The sequence below is a fragment of the Mustela putorius genome, unplaced genomic scaffold (genome assembly GCF_011764305.1).
Source record: "Mustela putorius furo isolate JIRA1106 unplaced genomic scaffold, ASM1176430v1.1 tig00003988_pilon_pilon_pilon, whole genome shotgun sequence".
NCBI lineage: Eukaryota > Metazoa > Chordata > Mammalia > Carnivora > Mustelidae > Mustela > Mustela putorius.
In genome coordinates this window covers 10,806,036-10,822,391 of record NW_025422127.1, presented here as the reverse complement: position 1 = coordinate 10,822,391, position 16,356 = coordinate 10,806,036, and the positions used below count along the sequence as shown (strand labels likewise).

At 53.0% G+C, this 16,356-nt stretch overlaps 1 protein-coding gene across 1 annotated transcript; it reads right to left on the bottom strand.

Moving 5' to 3' along the window:
* Positions 1–128: 128 nt before the first annotated feature.
* TNFRSF1A (TNF receptor superfamily member 1A) lies at positions 129–13,113 on the bottom strand. Its single transcript, XM_004766732.3, has 10 exons — positions 12,634–13,113; positions 5,090–5,243; positions 4,708–4,836; positions 4,345–4,494; positions 4,021–4,099; positions 2,208–2,281; positions 1,974–2,081; positions 1,638–1,666; positions 1,145–1,457; positions 129–1,019 (listed from the first exon to the last, which is right to left on the bottom strand). Exons 1-10 carry the CDS (start codon positions 12,670–12,672, stop codon positions 703–705), a joined length of 1,392 nt encoding a protein of 463 aa, XP_004766789.2. The 5' UTR covers positions 12,673–13,113; the 3' UTR covers positions 129–702.
* Between the last annotated feature and the right edge of the window lie 3,243 nt (positions 13,114–16,356).

Below are 16,356 nucleotides of genomic sequence, written 5' to 3'. Positions count from 1 at the left end.
GCACAGGCTACTCTGTCACCTGGTGGGGTGCCTGGCCCAATCTCAGGGCCTTTCCCATCCCCCACCCCACATCAGGAGCGGGTCTCTGCCCCAGCCTCCCACACCCACCACTCAGAAGGACTATCCCCTCCAGGAGCAAAGCTTTAATTCCAGAGTTTTAGTGTATTTACAAAAGTCCACAGTTCCAGCAGGCAGCCCTATTGTTCTGTGCTCTGTGCTCACGCCTGCCTTCTGACGGTCAGCTCACTCTTTGCTTGTGCAGGCAGGGGGCAGAGGGGTGCCCAGTTTCTATTAGTGTAACATAACTGATCCAAAGATTGCTTATCTACTGTGAAAAAGGCCCAGGGACCAACTAGAGGCCCCTAAGCTGCCTTGCTTGGGCGGTGAGGCGAGGCACCCCATCTCTGCAGCCACAAGCTTGGGCTCCTGGCACACTCAGCCTCTCTCAGGATCTCACACACACACACACAAACACACACCTGTCTCATACACAAGGCTGAGCCCCTGGCAGTGCTCCGGCAGCTGAGATAATCTATGTACACTTGGAGAGTAGCACCAAGTAGGTGGCTGACAGCCATGCTGGCCCTTCCAAGGCCCTCGTCCAGAAAAAGGGTCCGAAGGGCATCCAGCACTGTCCTTCCGGCCCCCCCCGCGAGGGGGCGGCGGTCCTAAGGGCAGGCCCCTCCCAGGAGGGGCGTGGCCTCACCGCAGGAGGCGGGGCGCCGGCGAGAGAGAGGGTGGGGCACGCAGCGCCTCCTCGATGTCCTCCAGGCAGCCCAGCAGGTCCATGTCGCGGAGCACGCAGCCCAGCAGCTCCAGCGTGGCCTCGCGCCGCGGCGTGCGCCGCCGCCAGGCCGCCAGCATGCTGTAGTGGGCCTCCCGCAGGCAGCGCCCGTTCTGCAGCTCCAGCCGCTCGATCTCGTGCTCGCTCAGCCCCAGCCGGCGCACAAACTCCTTCCAGCGCGACGGGGGCACGCCGTCCACCACGGCATACAGCGTCGCCGGGTCCGCGGGGTCGGCTGCGGGGAAGCAGGCGGTGAGCCTCCCACAAGCCGGCGCCAGCGGCCGCCCGGCCCGCCTCCGTCCCCCCCCCCCCCGCGCACGCGCACTCTAGGAGCCCCGCCTGCTGCGGCTGGGAACTCACCTTCTGCGCGCTGAATGTGGGTTCTGTCCTCCCACTTCTGAACTGGGGTGGGAATGGGGGTGGAGGCTGGAGCCGCGGAAAGCTTGGGGCCAGCCTCCTGGTAAGGTGGGGCCATCTCTCCAGCCTCTGACGGAGCCCTTAACTTGGACCAGTCACGTGGGGTGAAGACGGACCTGGGGGTGAAGGTGGGGTTGGGGATGGGACTGAAGCCCGGGATGGGACTGAAGCCGGTGGTGGGACTGAAGCCCGTGGTGGGACTGAAGCTCGTGGTGGGACTGAAACCTGGAACCGAGGCCAGGGTCTCAGGCTCCCCCTAAAAGAGAGAAGGCACAGCATTAACAAAGGAGAGGAAAAACAGCCCTAACCCTCTTTACTCTTGAAGGGGGCTGGGATTAGAGGGAGTTAGGGGTGGGGTGGGGGGTTCATTTGGGTACCACAGGATTATTATGGAAAATCAGGGAAGGTTGGGGGTAGGTTCCTAGTTTCATCTTACCTCCTTTGTAGGTGTCGATTTCCCACAAACTGAGAAAAAAGAAACAAAGCGTCACAAATTTCACTTCCTCTCTCAGCCCTGGCGCCCATACTGGGGCTGGCCGTGGGGACTTGTGGTGACATGCTTCAGGGCTAAAGTGGCCCCAGGGACAAGAGAACTATTGATGCAATGTGACCTTTCACAAGCCATCGGAGCTGTCTCCTGCCGACAAGGTTCTCAGCAGCAAACTAAGGGGACACTCCTCATACCCCTCCAAGTTGGTCTGTCTTGCCCATTCACCCTCCTCCCACATCCCTGCCAGCATGCTTTCCCCTCCCAAAGGCCCCACTCACTCACCAGTGGAGAAGAATCTGGGCATCTGCCGTTGGTAGCGGCACATTAAAACAACGGAGAAGGATAAAACACAAATGCCAAAGAAGATCACCAGGGGCAGCACTGTGGTACCTGGAGACAAGGCAGGCTGTGGTCAGAGGAGGAGGCAACAGGAGGCAGCAGGGCTGGCTGGGTGGGTGCAAGATCAAGGATTAGGACAGGGCAGGTGAGCATGGGAACAGGGTGATCTGTCCTCACCTGGGTCCTGAGGGACCGTAACCTTTTCCACAGGGAGTAGACACAACTTTTTGCACTCTGTGTTTTCCTTACAGCTAAAAGAAGAGATAGCACAGGTAAATAGGGTTCCTTCCATAAGAGGAAGAGGGGGGGGGGGATCCAGTGTTGCAAATCCTTTGCTTTATGATTATTTTAGCTCTCTCTTGATATAATGGAAAATGAAACCTCTGCTGGGAAATTAAACTGCTCCTGATGGAGAGGAATGAAACCAATTAATCACAAAATAATTAAATTTTAGAACTGATCTCCAAGAGGCTGTGTAGAAAAAAGTTAAAAGCAGTGAGAGGCGGGTTAGGAATTGCAGCCCATTCATTGGCTAGCAGTGTGACTCCAAGCAAGCCATTTAACCAGTAAGCTTCAGTTTGCTCATCTGTAAAATAAGGCTCTTGCCCATCTGCCAGAATTGAGGAGTTAAGTGAGATCTGTCTGCCTGACATATAGTAAGTGCTCAGTAAATGGTAACAGCAACTGAATCCCATGAGAATGATGAGAATCCCCTGGTAAAGAGAGACTGGAGAGCTTTTTCTTGAAATAAACAATCCCTGACTTTGGGAGAGGGATCAAGCAAGCATGTGAAAAGTTTTGAAATACATATTGTTGGGGGCAGCCAGAGAGTACTCTCGAACAAGCATATCTTTCCCTGTTGGGAGCATGGAGTGATAAGAACTCCATGGAGGGCTAAAAGGAGTTCAGGGGAAGGTGAATTCTCAGCAGGAATCTGAAAGCAGGAAGAGGCACTTTTACCCACCGCACAAGCTCCTGGTGAGAACCTCATGGAATGAGTGTGAAAGCTCTCTGAAGCAGCAAAGCAGACTCAGTAGGAAAACAAAACAAGGGGTGCCTGGATGGCTCAGTGAGTTAAAGTCTCTGCCTTCAGCTCAGGTCATGATCCCAGGGTCCTAGGATCGAGCCCCGCATTGGGCTCTCTGCTCAGCAGGGAACCTGCTTCCCAACCCGCCTCTGCCTGCCTCTCTGCCTACTTGTGATCTCTGTCAAATGGATAAATAAGATCTTTAAAAAAAGAAAGAAAGAAAGAAAGAAAACAAATAGTTCAGTGTCGGACACTTTGTAGCTCTATAACCATCCAAGTGAATGTCATCAGCCTTACTTTGAAGGTGAGTAAACTAAAACCCCGAGATGTTAAGTAACTTGCCCAAGGTCAAACAGCCTAAGTGGCTTGACTGATATTTAAACCCAGATCAACTGAACTTTAGAACCCTGAGTTCCTTCTTTGCAAGCAAGTGTTTAAGACTAGGCTCCGTGGAGCCAAAAAAGGTAAGGAGGCCTGAACAGAGACTGGGGAAGAAATACTATATTGCAGCAAAGTTGCCATCAGTGATAAGAAGCACCATCACTTACTACACACACACACAGAGCTGCCAGTTAAACCATAATACCTCTCAATTATTAGATGAAGCCTGATTTCAGAGATGTGAAAATGCGCGTCCTAGAATCAATGAACTGTAGTAGATCCTGTCACCCCAAAATCCAAATGTCTGAATTAAAAGAACTGCAAGGCTGTGAAGTATGAGCCTCCATTCCCAAAGACTCCTTCAGATTTTAGGAGCAAGTCCCCAGCGGGTGGGGAGAAGGAGTAGCTGGAAGGACTGTCTGGTGTACTGACACGAAGTGACAGCCACTCAGCCAGTAAGAGCCAGAGCATCTTGGGGTGTCTCCCTTGCCCTGCTGCTGGCTCTCACCTGCAGCCACCCCATCCTACCCCAAACCCCCTCCCCACCCAATCCAGTGCCCAGCAGCTGACAGAGATACTTACTGAACACAAGGTATGCATTCATTGACTCTTAGAAAGAAACCCGCGTGACAGGTGCACACTGTGTTCTGTTTCTCTGTGCCTGTAGGGGGAGATGCAGCACAGCTAGGGGAGGGCCCCCCTGCAACCCCAAGGATCACAGGGGAAACCAGAAGGGGCAGGGGGGTAGATGGCCAGAGTGTAGGTGGTCCCACAGATTTCGGGAGTGGGAAGGAATGAAAGTGTTGTGTGGAGGGGGCGGCACAGAGGCAGAGAGCTTCCTCCTGAGCCTGAGCCGGGACCACCCTGAGGCAGGGGGGAGACTGGGGTTGAGAGAGACATGCTCACAGGAGATGTGCACTGTGCCATTGAGACAGAGGCTGCAGTTCATGCACTCGAAAAGGGTTGCACTCCAATAACGCCGGTACTGGTTCTCCCGGCAGCCGCACACAGTGTCCTGGGACACAGTGCAAGGAGAAATCTCCACCTGGTTCATTTCTGGAGAGGGGAGGAGATGGAGTGTGAGCCCCTGCCCCACAGCAGTGTGTGTCTTTCTCTGTACACGTCCCCACCCATGCACTCACCCATGTACAAGCATTCCCACCCACACCCACGAGCAGAAATGTCTGCCCTCGCACATAGGCGTAGGCACTGCTTTAACCTAGCTACCTGACACTCTGTTCAGAGCCCTTGCTGCCTCCTAAGACTCACCTTTTCGGCATTTGGAGCAACTGAGGCACTGTGTGAGGTGGTTCTCCGAAGCTGTAAAGGTGCCGTTTTCACATTCCCTGCAGTCTGTGTCCAGCCCCGGGCCGGGACAGTCCTTGTACAGGTAGGTCCCTGTGATGGAGTAGCAGGGTTAGGTAACAGCGAGAACTCAAGGAAGGAACCCCAGCTAGAGAGAACAGCCAGGATCCCCCACCCCCACCCCAAGTGTCTAAGAGAGGAAAGAAGGGACAAAATCCCAGCCCAGGAGAGGCAGCAAAGTCAGGAGACTGGAGGTAAGGTTCCAGGTTCTAGAACCTCTGGAAAAGGCAAAGGAAGAAGCAGGACCCCATTACTGAGCAGGTTCGCTGTTACCACTTTCTCCTACCTTTGTGGCACTTCGTACAGCAAATGGAATTATCTTGAGGGTGAATATATTTTCCTTGGGGACACAGAATAGCTCTCTTCTCCCGGTTCCTGACGTGAGGGACCAGTGCCATAACCCTTAAGGGGTATATTTCCACCAACAGAGCCAAGAGCACCTGGGGAAGAGTCAGACAGAGGAGATTCCATCAGGAGAGGGTGGATGGGAGCCTTGGAGGTAGCAAGTCAAAGCCTTCCCAGCACAAGTCCCTTCTCAGTGGAACATTCTCCCTAGGCCACTCCTGCTCACTCCATGTTCTTCCTCTAAGCTCAGACAGGTGGCCCCATGTGATCCAGTGCTTAATTCTTCCCTCGTTGTTCTGTGGACTAATTTTTGTCCTTCCAGGTGGACCCCTGAGCTCTATTTTATCCTTTTTTCATAGCAGCTAATAGTGCTGGACACAGGGCAGGTGTTTAAGGAAGGGTGGTGGTGGTGGTGGTGGTGGTGGTGGTGGTGGTGGTTTTGATTGGGAACTTGCAAGTGACTTCAGTTATGGCCCTTCCTTCCAACAAGGAGCCCTAAGAATTGGGGTGACGTTTCTCCATCAGGACGCTATGATCACAGTGTATTCGCCTTGTGAACATTCACAGAGGTGAAGAGTTAGGTAGGATCTGTGCACATTCCTGGATTGTGTGTTTTTTTTTTTTTAAAGATTTTATTTGTTTATTTGACAGACAGAGATCACAAGTAGGCAGAGAGGCAGGCAGAGAGAGAGAGAGAGAGAGAGAGAGGAGGAAGCAGGCTCCCTGCTGAGCAGAGAGCCCGATGTGGGACTCGATCCCGGGACCCCGAGATCATGACCTGAGCCGAAGGCAGCGGCTTAACCCACTGAGCCACCCAGGCGCCCCCTGGATTGTATTCTATTGGCAAAAATGTTTTTTATAAAATCAGATTGGCGTGGAAGTAAATGATGTTTCTGTGGGCACCATTCCTGGGGAGTGGGCAGAAGCAAAAGGAAGAATTTCTTTATACATCTCTATCAGAACCTCACTTAGGAGGGTGCCTGGGTGGTTCAGTGGGTTAAGCCTCTGCCTTCGGCTCAGGTCATGATCTCAGGCTCTCTGCTCAGCAGGGAGCCTGCTTCCCCTCTCTCTCTTTGCCTGCCCCTCTGCCTATTTGTAACCTCTCTCTGTCAAATAAATTTTTTAAAATCTTAAAAAAAAAAAAAAGAACCTCACTTAGGATTTTGCCCTGGGCCTCCAGGCCATATCCTCTTCCACCACTAAATCTGCAGAGGCCCCAGGCTAGCCAGGGCAAATGGGGAGGGGAGTAAAAGGGAAAGTTCTGGGTCAGGAACGAGGTAGGTGACTGATGAAGTTTAGGAGAGGACAAAGGCATGTAGGTTCCACGCAGCTGGAGCTGGCCAGAAGCGGGTGGTCAGGCTCAAAGGACCAGCAAGTCTAGAGCTGAGGGTGGATGTGGGAGTCCTGAAGCCCTCTACACACCAGGGCATTCTGGGAGGCATGTTCACAGTCTTGCGCGAGCGCACAACAACCAAATCACCTGCTGTTCTGGCCTCAGAGCCAGGGACAGCAAAGCCAGGAGTGGGGGTCGAGCTCCAACCCAGACTTTGTCCCTTGATCTCCGGTCAGCCTCTTTCTGACTCTCCCTGGGCCTGGATTTGTTTTTCCCTCTGTATACATACTTTATGTCAAGATAAGAGGATGTCCTCAAACTGTGTTAAACACTGGGAAGCAACAGGCTAATAATCAGATCATGGAAACCCCCATCTGGGACAGGAGGGCTCGGCAGCCCACGGCCTGGGCAGGCAGGCAGGTAGGCAGGTAGGGAGGTCATGCTCTGAGGCACCCTCTGGGGGACGCTGCAGCCTGGAAGCTGGAGGCTCAGCCAAGAACAGAAGCCTGTGCAACAGCAAGGGCTGTTGCGAGGGCAGCACCCTCCTTGACCCACTCCGGAACTGTCATCTCCCCTGAACAAGATTGGGGCATTCAGGGCAACAGGAAGAGTTTGGGGTGGTTATGGGAAGAACTTCCCAATCCTGAAAGTGTGGTTCCTTTCCCTGAAGAAGAGCTCTCAGCGCCTAAGGTTACTGGCACTTAAAATTCCATGGGAGCCCGCCCACCCCTCCACCCCCAGAAGCACAGCCAAGCAGCAGAGACAGAGTCAGGGAGAAAAACTAGGGGCTCCAGTTCTGGGACAGCCTTGGTGGGGAGCTTTTCGGGGACCACTGGCATGTGAGGTATAAGCTTCCCAGGAATGGGAGCGAGGGAGGGAGACATTAGGCTTTGTGAAGCCTAGTGTCTCCTTCCCTCTCCAGCACTTTGGGGGTTAAGTCAGATCCGGGAAAGGGAAATCTTTTCCCAGCAGCTCCGCCCAGTGACTCAGGCCAGGGAGGGAGGGCATCTAGGGGAAGGGAGAGAGAACTAGCAGCTTCCCCAGCTCCTCAAGGGTCATGAGTCAGCACAAAGACGGAGGGACTGGCCAGCCATTAAGACCCCATGTGAGCCCTTCATCCTGTGGGCCAGGCTCTCCCTCCAATCCCCACTCGGAGTACACTTCCTCCCCCTCCCTTTCCCTCTCAAAAGAGCCAGGCAAAGGACCCCTGTCCCACTTGGGCCACGTATTTCGGGAAATGGCTCCCTCTCCCATTCCATCCCAAAGGGAAGTCTCCTCAACCCCTGGCTTCCTCCCATCGGGGTCACTACCCACCCCTCCCTGAGGGGCCTCTCAGCTCCATCCCGCCCCTCAGCATCCTTCCTTTAGACCAGGTCCCGCCTGGCTCCTCCTCCCCATTCGACCAGTCCCCAACTGACAGGCCCTATCCCTGGGTTCTCACAGGAGCCCCCTGACACTCCCCAGCTGCAAAAGAAAGCAAACCAAGGCTGCCCTCCCACCCGGGGTTCACTGCATTCCCACAGCCTGGCTGGTTCTGGCCAGTGGGATTGGGGTTGGGGACTTCCCTGGGGTCCCCAAACAACCCTTAGGAAATGAGGCCAGTTCTGAGTCTCCACAGCCCTCTCCCCTGCCCCAGACGTCCACTGGCAGCTGAGGAAACATTCCAGAACCCTGAACACCCACATCCAGGAGTGAGGAAGCAGGTGAGAAGAGATGGAAGAGGGCCAGCCCTATTTCCCTGGTCTCTATAGCCTCCACAATGCCCCAGCAGCCCTCTCTGACCCCTAGTAGCCAGAGCCTCAGGCACGGGCTGGCTTCAAGGAGCAGGTCCTCGGTCGCTGTACCCTGCAGCTAAATTAGGAGGTAAGCAAGCTCTGAGCCCCAAGACCCTAGCCAGGAGCAGGGGAAAGGCAGGAAGCTGGGAGGTGCCTGTGTAGAGCCAGTTGAGGGGGTGGCCCAGCACCCCTCAGACTCCCCAACAACTTCCGCCTGGGGAGACTTTAAAGTGTGACTTCCTGTGCTGGGGCTGCAAAGGGGGTGGAGAAGCCCCAGGAGAAACCCAGAGAGCGCGAGGGACCCTGTGGTCTAACCCTGGCCCAGCACCTCCGGACCTTAGCAGGGCCCTTCCCCTGCATTAATTTGTTCATTAAATTAAAATGCGTTTGTTCTTGGAATGTCAAAATTTCTGGGGAGTTTTATGACAGCTTCTCCTCCAAGAGCTCAGTTGCAATCCCACCTCCTTCTCCTGAAGCCCCCCATTAATCCCACTTACCCCGCTCAAGCTCATTAGATGCTCAGCCCCCTGTGATCTTCAATACCGCGAATTAACAATATCTACTTTTGGCTCTAGTTATAATTATCCTGGGGAGTTGATATGATCTCCCCAAACAGACCATAAACTCTATGAGATAAACGATCAGGGAGAGAGTGTGGTCAGAGATAGCATCTTATCCTCCTGGGTATCTCCTCAGCTCCCAAAATGACAGGAGCAAAGTAAATAATGATGGGTTGGCCAGACTAACAACTCATCTGTGCTCCCCTCCAGCTGAAGCCACTGCTTCCCAGAGAGGGGAGGAGAGAGTCAGTGCCCCTTGTAAGAACAGACCTGCCTCCGGGGGAGAGTTTTCAAACCATGCCCCGAACTTCCCACACACATGCGCACCCACCCACACACTCCCCCACCGGAGAGTCTGACAAGTGCTCCTCTCCTAAGCATCACTGGTGACTGAAGGCAGCCCATACAAACGACAGGAAGGCAGAAAAGGGTTTGAGAAGCCCCGCTCTAGCCTGTTAGTTGCGTACTTCATCTGGCTATTCCCGAACCCTTAAGGTGCCCCATACTCAATGGAACCATCTCCTGGGCTAGAAATGTCACACAACATACTTCTCAGCACCAGTGCCGAAAGCTCTGCGGCCCTTCTCTCCTCGAGCGCCCTGCCCACCGCACCTCCCCACCCAGTCCCCATCCATTGGGTCTGCCGGTTCATCTTGCTAGTCCTCCTTCGGTGATCTCTCAGTCCTGCCATACCCACGGGTTTCCTCACACTTGGATTATTGCAACTGTCTTCCCGCTGACTGCTCCGATCCATCCTACACACTCGTCTGTGTTCACGCTTCAGCTTGTACTTCTCCAGAGCCTGACCTGGAACATCATGTCCACACAAGTCCCTCCTTCCCTGAATGAGCACTTGCAGGGGTCCATTGCTGCTATTCGGAACATTCTCAGAAGCCATGGGCCCTCAGAGAACTGTTTCTGAATGAATGAAAGAATGAACGAATGAATGGATGGATTCCTCTACCTCGGACCCCATTCAAGATTCTCTCTTCATTTCCTCCCCCAATCCCTCCAATTTTCTCATTCTCATTTCTTCTTGTTCTTCAACCTGCTCCTTCCACTCCAGCCAAGGGGTCCTTCCACCCCTACCTACTCCCAACACAAAATCCCACCTCTCCCTCCCCCCGCTCCCCAAACCAGTCTCCCTTCTTTCCAGCCACCCTGCCAGCCACTGACTTCAAATCTCAGCCCCAAAACCACTTTTCTGTGAGGTTTTCCCTTCCTCATTCCATCTGACCCATGCCTGTTCCTTGATTCATGCCACAAAGAGTTAGGGAGCACCACTGCTCATGCGTCCCATTCTCTGCTGGGTCAGAGACAGCAGTCTAGGCAGAAGGTGCTCCTGGAGCATCACCAGAGTGGAGACAGCTGGGACCAGAGTGGAGACAGCTGAGTGATGCTCATTCCCTTCCCTGGCTGTGCCTCCCATGTCCCCATCAGTGTTCTAAGACACCACACCAAAACGCTTTTGTGGGTATTTTCCCCCTAGACTGTGCTGAAATGATTTTTTGGCTGTAAGCTGTCTTGGGTCCCAGACTATAAACTCCTGGAGAACAACAAAATCCTACAGGCTTTGTCTCAGTCTCTCCAGTCTTCTTCCCCACTATCCCCCCCCCCCCTAACTAACTCCAGTGCTCAGTATTGCCCACTGAATGGCCAGCAATTGAAAAGCTCGGACAGACCTCCATACCTTCCGTTTTCCTTCCAGCTCCAGGCTGAGCTTGGGTCCCCCCCCATCTCTACCCCAGCCCCCAGGCACTTTCCTTTATCTGTTGAGACTACCCTTACCTTCTGTTTTCTAAACACAGTAGCCACCAAACAATACTACTAACTGGAACAAGACAAATCTAAGTGCTTTCCACTTGCTATACCTTATTCTTCTACTAGAATGTAGACTCCATGGGGACAGAGATTTTGTTCACTGCTGTCATCCCAGCACTTAAAATAATGTCTAATACAGACCCAGCACTTGATAAGTTGAATACTTAACCCACAGTTGATCTTGAACAACACATTAGTTAGGAGCACGGGGCAACACCCCTCCCTTAATGAAAAATCCATGTATAACTTTTGACTCCCCCAAAACTTAACAACTCATAGCCTACCTTTGACTGGAAGCCAAACCGAGGGCGGAAACAATTGATTAACACACATTTTGTATGTTCTGTGTTTATACCATATTTTTACCATCAAGTAGGTTAGGGAAATGAAAATGTCATTAAGAAAATCATAAACAGAAAATACATTTACAGTTCTGTAGTTAATGGGGAAAATCTGCACATAAGTGGACCTGTGTGGTTCAAACCCCTGTTGTTCAAGGGTCAACTTTGTATCAATCTACTTAATCTTCAGAACGACATTTGGAGGTAGTGTTTATTACATACGTTTTAGATATAAAGAAACTAGGACATGGAAGGTTCTGTAGCCTGCCCAAAGTTCAGGCAACTAGTCAGTGAGGGAGCCAGGATTTAAATCCAAGTGACCTACCCCTTAAGAGAGAACGGAAGTAAGACCAGGCAGCTAGACGGGGGCGGAGGGAGCCTGGGAGAAGGACAACCTTGAGAGAAGTCAAGAGACTTCTTGACTTCTTTGTGACTGGGGAGACAGGAGGTGGGAGAGTGAGAAGAAGAGTGAGGCCCAAATGGAGAGAGGTGCTGACTGGGGGGATCAGGGTCTAGAAATGTGGACTCCAAACAGAGGAGAGGGAGGAACCAAAGAGAAAACGTTTCAAAAAAGGAGACTCTCATGGGGAAACCGATAGAAAAGATAGGAATGCTTAGGAGAGACAGGACAAGACCCAGAGAAGACGGGAGGAGAGGAGAGTGGGGAGGATCTGGGCTAGGGAAGGGCAGAGACATAGAAGAAACCAGCCAGCACACGCCAGGAAAATCCACCCCAGCAGGTGGGAGAGAGGTGCTCGGAGTATGACACAGGATGACTCCGGGACAGGCAGGGAGATCAAGGATACACTGAAATGAGGCTGAGGCACAAGAAAGGGACATTTTCCAGTGACGAAAACAACTTTCTACTAACTTCCCCAAACCGCGCTGTAAAAGAAGAAACCAAGAGATTGTTGTTTAGGCCTGTGGGAAGGGGGCCGGAAGGCGGGCACAGGGACAGGACTGGACCAGGTGGAGGTGAGGCTAGTTGTCCAACAGAGGCCATCCATCTAGAAGCTGAGCCAGAGGCAGGGGGTGCAGAATGCCTCCACGTGGGCGTCCTGGCCCTGGGAAGTGCACTGCCCTGTCCAGTTCCCACACTACTCCCAAATATGCCCCTCCACACAGGCAAAAACACATAGCATCCCAAACTTACCCACCAACCCATAGCCGTTCCCAGACTCAGTTTCCCCCTTTACTAGCATCAAACTCCTACCCTCTGCCAGGGTTTACTCAGCCGGGGCCCAAGCGCATCCCACCTCCCTGCCGCTGCACAGGGTCCACCCCCCACACACACCCGCTGGCCAGCTGACCAGAGGACAGAACTCTGAATCATGGGGACTCCCTTCTTCCATTCCTTTCCTTACTCTTTGGAATCTGCCCCATCCTCGGGGATCACCTGCCCCCACATTCCCGGCCACCTCCTAGCCCCAGCAAACTTCCTTGGTTGTCCTCAGGTTCCCTTTCACTGTCCCCCTGGCCTCCGACTAGCGCCGGGCGGCCCGAATGAGGAACCCGAACTTCTGGCCGCGTTTGAAGTGGGGCCACGCTGGCCCGAGGCCGGGGGCCGGGACGAGGGCCCACTGGGGCGAGGCGGCGTCCTCCCCTTCTCTCCCCACCCCTCCCCCAGCCCACTCGGCCCTTGTCCCAGGGCTCACCAGTGGCAGCAGCAGGCCAGGCACGGTGGGGAGGCCCATGACCGGCCAGCGGTGGCCTCTTACTCCCCCATCAGGGCTCAGGCAGTGGCGGCGGCGGCGGCGGAGTCCGGGATGTGCGGGCCCGCCGGGTCCCAAGAGCAGCCCGGGCCGCGGGCAGGGGAGCTGAGGTGGAGACTGGAGTGAGGATCACGGCTCAGTCCCGGGCCGGGATCTCCAACCCCAAAGTCCGGAGCTGGAGCCCGAGTCCTAAGAACTGGAAGAAAATTAAAGCAGAAAGGAGCGAGGAGGTGGGAGGGGAGGGAGAGAGCGGCAGATAGGGTGTTGCAACTGCGGGACAGGAAGAGCCTGGGGGAGGAGAAGGGAGGAGGCGGGAGGAGGGGGCGAAGGGCTGTAACCCTTTGGAGCTCAGTCAGAGGCGCCCGAGTCCCGGATCCAGCGGCCTCTGGCCCCCAACCCACCAATCCGACCCCTCCCTAGCCAACACCAAGGGACCCTAAGCTCCTCCCTCCTCATTCACCCGGTCACCGACCTTTCCCACGTGAACACCGACTCAGGGCTTTGGAGTAGCAGTCACTGGGTTCCAGCTCAGGAGGCTCTACTTTTTAGCTCGGTGGTCCTGGACCAGCAAACTATGCTCTATGAGTCTGTCTTCCAATTTGCCACGTGGAGAGAACCTAGCTCAGGGAGTAGGTTGTAAGGGTTTTACTGAGACAGAACAGGTTGAGTGTCTGACCCATGACAGGTACTCAGTGTTCCTTAGTAGCTCTTCCCTTGCCCCCCAAGTTCTCCACTGACACCCTAGTCTCCCACTTTCTTGGGTGTTTATCCCTCCAACCCAGACTCGGAGTGAACCCTCACCCTAGTTTTCCATCCTGACTGGGGCCCTGACACCCTCCCCCGCTACTCTGTTCTCATCCACCCTGCCTGGCTGAGGCCCCTAGCTGCTGATCCTGGCTCCCCCACAAAAAATCGAGGGACCTGAGGCAAAACCTCCTCCGAGCCTCATTTACTAAGTGAGAGTAACATTGCCTGGCCCACCTACATGGGGGAAATGATGTCATGAGGATTAATGAGATCGTATCTGTGAAAATGCTTTGGAAATTAAAGATACCTCGATCACGTTTTACCAGTACATTCTCAGTGCCCCTCTCCCAAATATTCTGATATATCAATCCTAATTGACCTTGAACATGATCTGCCACAGCCTTCTGCTTTATACGTAAGAAAACTGAGACCTGGAGTTACACATGCAGGTTCTCTGCATGCCAGCTGAAACCGGGAGCTCCAACTTCAGCCCAAGGGCCCATTTTACTATGATAGACAACATTGTCACTTTTCTATCTGTCCGCTTGAATCAGACGATACCATCCTCTGGGTGTTTCAGGCCACTCCCCTTTGTGCAGGGTATCTCCCAGATGAGTCCCACAACAAGGGTACAACTTTCACCCTAATAACCTCTGGGCACAATGACTTTCATAGTGCCCAGCCCAGGCACGAGGTACACCCCCCCCCCCAAAAAAAAGGGAGACCGGAGAGGTCTTTGTGACTTGGAACCAGAGCTCCTGGCCCTTTCTCTCCTGGATCTACCAGCTGACCCCACCTCTTGTACTCCATCCTCCCTGGCTCTCCCTGGCCTCCCCTCTTTGATCCTGAGGGCATGGCATCTGTAGAAGGGAATAGAGCTCACATGCCTGCTACCCAGGGCTGACTTCACCCCACCCTCCAGCTTCTGAAAAAATAAGTGTTTACCATACATTAAGCATTCAATAAGTGGTAGCAATGTTAGTAATTGCACAATTAACAGTATTCCCAATTGAGAACAACTTTTATGGGGTGCCTGGGTGGCTCAGTGGGTTAAGCCGCTGCCTTTGACTCAGGTCATGATCTCAGGGTCCTGGGATTGAGTCCCACATCGGGCTCTCTGCTCAGCGGGGAGTCTGCTTCCCTCTCTCTGTCTATCTGCCTCCCTTTCTACCTCCTTGTGATCTTTCTCTGTCAAATAAATAAATAAAATCTTTAAAAAAAAATTTTAAAAAAAGAACAACTTTAATGTCCTGTTTTTAATGTCACGATGAATTTTTAATAGTCTGCGCCACCTGTCAAAGCCATTACACTTAGCCAGGCACAAAAAGAGAGTTTCTTTCATTGTTGAGGTTAAATGTGTATTTACTTTAAATTTTGAAAATTTTGGTATTAAATTGTTCAATAAAGTGGCTCAGTGGGTTAAGCCTCTGCCCTCAGCTCAGGTCACGATCTCAGGGTCCTGGGATCAAGCCCGCATCAGGCTCTCTGCTCAGCAGGGAGCCTGTTCTCCCTCTCTCTCTGCCTGCTTGTGATCTCTGTCTGTCAAATAAATAAATAAAATCTTTTTTAAAATAAATAAATAAAAATAAATAAATTTTCAATAAAATTCTGCCTTAAAAAGATGGTGAGAGGTGGGTGCTTGTAGGCATATGAAAGGCTAACTAGTCTCATGGAGGAGGTGAGATTGTGGACATGACCCCTCCAGAGGAAGAAGAAATAATGGTGATGGAGGGAATGGAAGAGATGGAGGAACAGGAGAGGGGTGAACTAAGGCATGATGGAATTGGCTGTTAGGGCTTGTGAACTAACAGATTAAGGGAAAAGAGCACAGACCCCTCCCCCCATGCCACACGTGTGTATGTGTGTGTGTGTGTGTGTGTGTCTCACACATACCACAAACACACACACACACACACACACACACAGTAGCAGCAGAATGATCAAAAGGACACTGCTCCAAGTCTGGGTGACTGGGGTTCCAGCCCCAGCCCCATCACATGACTCCATGTCTCACAGGGAGCCAGGATGTGTCATAGCAGGAGACCTCACTGGTTCTGTAAGAATTAGAAGCTTGGGCAAGTCACTTCACCTGCCAATCAATAAGGAAAAGAAAGCAACCTGAAGACTTTCTTCTCTGACACCCATTCTGACTCCTAACCCTGGGGTCCAAGGGTCTGTACAGATAAGAGATAAACAGCTCAGGGTGGAAAGGCAGTGGGCCAAGAGAAACTCCATTGTGGGCTGTGGGGGGAGGGGAGGAGGAGCTGATCACTCTCTTCCAGGCTTTGTCCTGCAGCCAGAGGAGAGGGTCTGGGGCCTGGGAGAGGAAAGGCCCAGAGAGCAAAGACAAAGACAGGCTGAACCTGAGGGTTCAAACAGAGGTTGTGACACCACCATTTTCCCCTCATCAGTTCAAGTCTAGGAAAGGGAAGTTTGAAGTCCTCACGTCAGTTCCTGTCACAACCTTTTCTACCTCTCCGTTCCTTTCACGGCCTACCCCTCCTTCTCCAAGGTTCCCCTGGCTCCTCAGGACAGGGAAGATTGTAATTGAGAGGGGTAAGACCAAGGCAGCAGGGACTTGTCCTCGAAGATGAGGAAGAGTAACTTCCGGCTTCCGGGTCTGATGCTAGAATGGAGGAAGGAACCGGGATTCCAAAAACCGGGGCTCCACTCACATCCCCATTGCTCCTTTAATACAAGCACAAGGCTTCCTGCTGCTGCTGTCTGCAGTGATGAGAGGTTAAGAATATACCAGGCTTGGAGGTTCCAGAAGATTCGAACTGGCCTGTGTCTCATCCTCCCCCACACCCCACCCCTCCTAACAAACTACTGGGCAGTTGATGGGGAGATGGGCAGGTGAGGGCATTATCTTGAGACTGGGTGCGGAGTCACTCCAATTGCACTTAGCAGTTGGAGAGG

What these genes read in the sequence shown, in the direction of transcription:
- TNFRSF1A (XM_004766732.3), bottom strand. Translation starts at nt 12,672, where the DNA reads ATGGGCCTCCCCACCGTGCCTGGCCTGCTGCTGCCACTG. An exon ending in TGGCACAGTGCACATCTCCT is followed by an intron (nt 4,100 to 4,344) that starts GTGAGCATGTCT and finishes CTCCCCCTACAG; the next exon opens with GCACAGAGAAACAGAACACA. An exon ending in AATCGACACCTACAAAGGAG is followed by an intron (nt 1,458 to 1,637) that starts GTAAGATGAAAC and finishes TCTCTCTTTTAG; the next exon opens with GGGGAGCCTGAGACCCTGGC.